Here is a 2581-nt window from a genome sequence, read left to right as displayed (position 1 = left end):
CTGACAGGGAGGGTTCTCCGTTATCAGAGACCAAGACCACCAAGGGGTGAGTTTTGAGGTCATTGTCACTCAATCTCCTCCTAGTCCTGATCTCCCCGGTGCTGGTTCCGATCTTGAACAAGTTGTTTCCTTTGGGCTCAGATAGGTGATAAGAGAGCAGCGCATTGTATCCAGAGTCTGCGTCTACAGCCCTGATCTTTGCCACAAAGTATCCCGCTTCAGCAGAATAGGGGATGCTCTCACTGTTAACGGAGCCGTGCTGAGAGTAAGGAGCGAGAATTGTTGGATTATTATCATTTGCATCCAGAATTAAGACCTTAACAGTCACGTTGCTGCTGAGCGGAGGAACACCAGAATCTGTGGCCTGGACTTTAAATTGAAACATTTTCAACTCCTCATAATTAAAAGGTTGTAGAGTGACTATGCCTCCAGTCTCTGAGTTAATGCTGATCATTGTAGAGAGCGGCCCTGCGTTATCACTGACTAATGAATATCTCACCTGCCCGTTTTCGCCAGCGTCAGCGTCAGTTGCACATACAGTTTTTAAAACAGTCCCGACAGGACTGTTTTCTGCCACATATATATTAATTACAGTATCTCCAAACAAAGGTGCGTTATCATTTACATCAGAAACCTGAATAGTAACTACACTGGTGCTAGAGAGAGGGGGGCTGCCTTCATCAGTAGCTTTAATAGTGATATTGTAGTGCGACACAAGTTCCCTGTCTAGAACGCCACCAATGACCAAAGAATAATAATTTTTATAATTTGTCTCCAATTTAAAGGGGACCGAATTCAATATCTCGCATTTGACTTCACCGTTTTTGCCCCCGTCTTCGTCGAGAACCGAAACAAGTGCAATAGCAGTGCCACTTTCAGCGTCCTCCTTAACTGTACTGAGCAGTGACGTCACGGTGATGTCGGGGGCATTGTCATTTAGATCCACCACCTCTACGAGTACTTTACATTGTGCTGTTAGCGGAGGTTGGCCTTTGTCCGTAGCCTGCACACGGATTTCAAAAGCAGGGTTTGTTTCATAGTCAATAGTTCCTTTAACTGTTATTATTCCTGTTTCCAAATCAATTTCAAAGATTTCTAATACACGATCCTGATCTTTCGAATTAAGTAAATATACGATGTCTTTGTTTGCACCCTCGTCAGCATCAGTTGCAGCCACTGTTACTACTGTAGTGCCTGATGGTGCATTTTCTTTAATACTTGTTTTATACAATGATTTTTTAAAAGTTGGGATATTATCATTTATATCCAACACATTAATTATGATCTCTGACGTGCCTGATTTAATAGGTGTCCCTCCATCTATAGCCGTCAGTGTGAGTTTAATTACAGCCTGCTTTTCTCGGTCTAACGCTCTCTGAAGAACTATCTCTGCCGAAACACTGTCCCCTTTGTGCACCGCTAAAGAAAAATGTTCATTCTGGTTCAGCTTGTAAGTGTTAACACCATTTTTCCCCACATCGGCGTCGTAAGCCGACAGCACAGGGAACGTAGCTCCCGGCAACACGCTCTCTGCAATGTCTATAGTTTGAGATTTGGCACTGAAAGACGGGGGGTTATCGTTTACGTCAAGAATATTGACTTCAATACGGTAAAGTTTCAGCGGATTGTTTATCACAGCCTCCACGTTTATTGTGCATTTTGTAGCTTTAGCGCAGAGCTCTTCCCTGTCTATTCTCTCACTCACGTAGAGAAAACCTGTCTTCAAATTTACATCGAAATGCTTCCTTTTTGATCCAGTAACAATCTGAAACATACGTGACTCCAGATCCTGTATATTTAGGTTCAGATCCTTGGCGAGATTTCCAACGGAAGTCCCCAGGTTCACCTCCTCAGACACGGAATATGAGAGCTGAGTGGATACCGCTCCCCAGTTATACTCCAAGACAACAAGCATTAGATATATCCCGAAGGACGCCTTTCTTCTCGGCAGATACATAATTCCATACAACATAGATCCTTATGTCGATCTGTTTTTCGCTTTTTGGCGGCGAAATGTATTTTGTGAGACTAAAGTAAATGCCAGTGCATTTTTCTCAAGCCTCCCCACTTCGTCCTGCCTCTCATTCTAACAAAGCACAGACAAAATGATCCTTCTATTGTGGGAGGGGCCTTCAACCATCAGCGATCAGCCGGCGGTATTACGGTCTAGACTGTCGCCCCATGGTCATTTTAAGTAACTACAGTTAAGGAATGAATGCAATCAAATCCTGCTGTTGTGTTTGAAATAATAAGACTTGTTCTTAATCGAGTCACTCACACCTTCTTTCTTTATATTGTGAGATCCTAATAGTACAGTATAATGTAATCGCCACATATTTCAGAACCATGGAGAGAGTATCATTATGTTGATGCAGGCACTCCTTATTTGTTTGACCTTATACCAAGGGACACGCCGTTTAAAGACTTTCAGAACCGAGCCTTGGTTATTTCTAAACAAATTACAAATGATAACATAAACAGGCTTCATAAGTCAACAAATAGACATAGTTGAAAATGTGATTTCTTTTGTTATGCTTTCAACCTTTTTAACTTCTAGCCACAGCTTTAATCCAGGAAAAAA

At 42.3% G+C, this 2581-nt stretch overlaps 1 protein-coding gene across 1 annotated transcript in view; it reads right to left on the bottom strand.

Annotated features, from left to right (window-relative positions):
- LOC102204441 (protocadherin alpha-6-like) overlaps positions 1–2069 on the bottom strand; it is a 3321-nt gene extending 1252 nt beyond the window's left edge. Inside the window, exon 1 of the mRNA XM_013910322.1 lies at positions 6–2069. Coding sequence (XP_013765776.1) covers positions 6–1972 — 1967 coding nt within the window. The 5' untranslated portion in view covers positions 1973–2069. The remainder of the gene's footprint in view (positions 1–5) is intronic.
- Positions 2070–2581: the final 512 nt, after the last annotated feature.

Source organism: Pundamilia nyererei, unplaced genomic scaffold, assembly GCF_000239375.1.
Source record: "Pundamilia nyererei isolate P.nyererei 1_Seehausen unplaced genomic scaffold, PunNye1.0 scaffold00001, whole genome shotgun sequence".
Lineage (NCBI taxonomy): Eukaryota > Metazoa > Chordata > Actinopteri > Cichliformes > Cichlidae > Pundamilia > Pundamilia nyererei.
The sequence above is the reverse complement of the archived record's forward strand: the minus strand, read 5'-3'. Positions and strand labels throughout refer to the sequence as shown.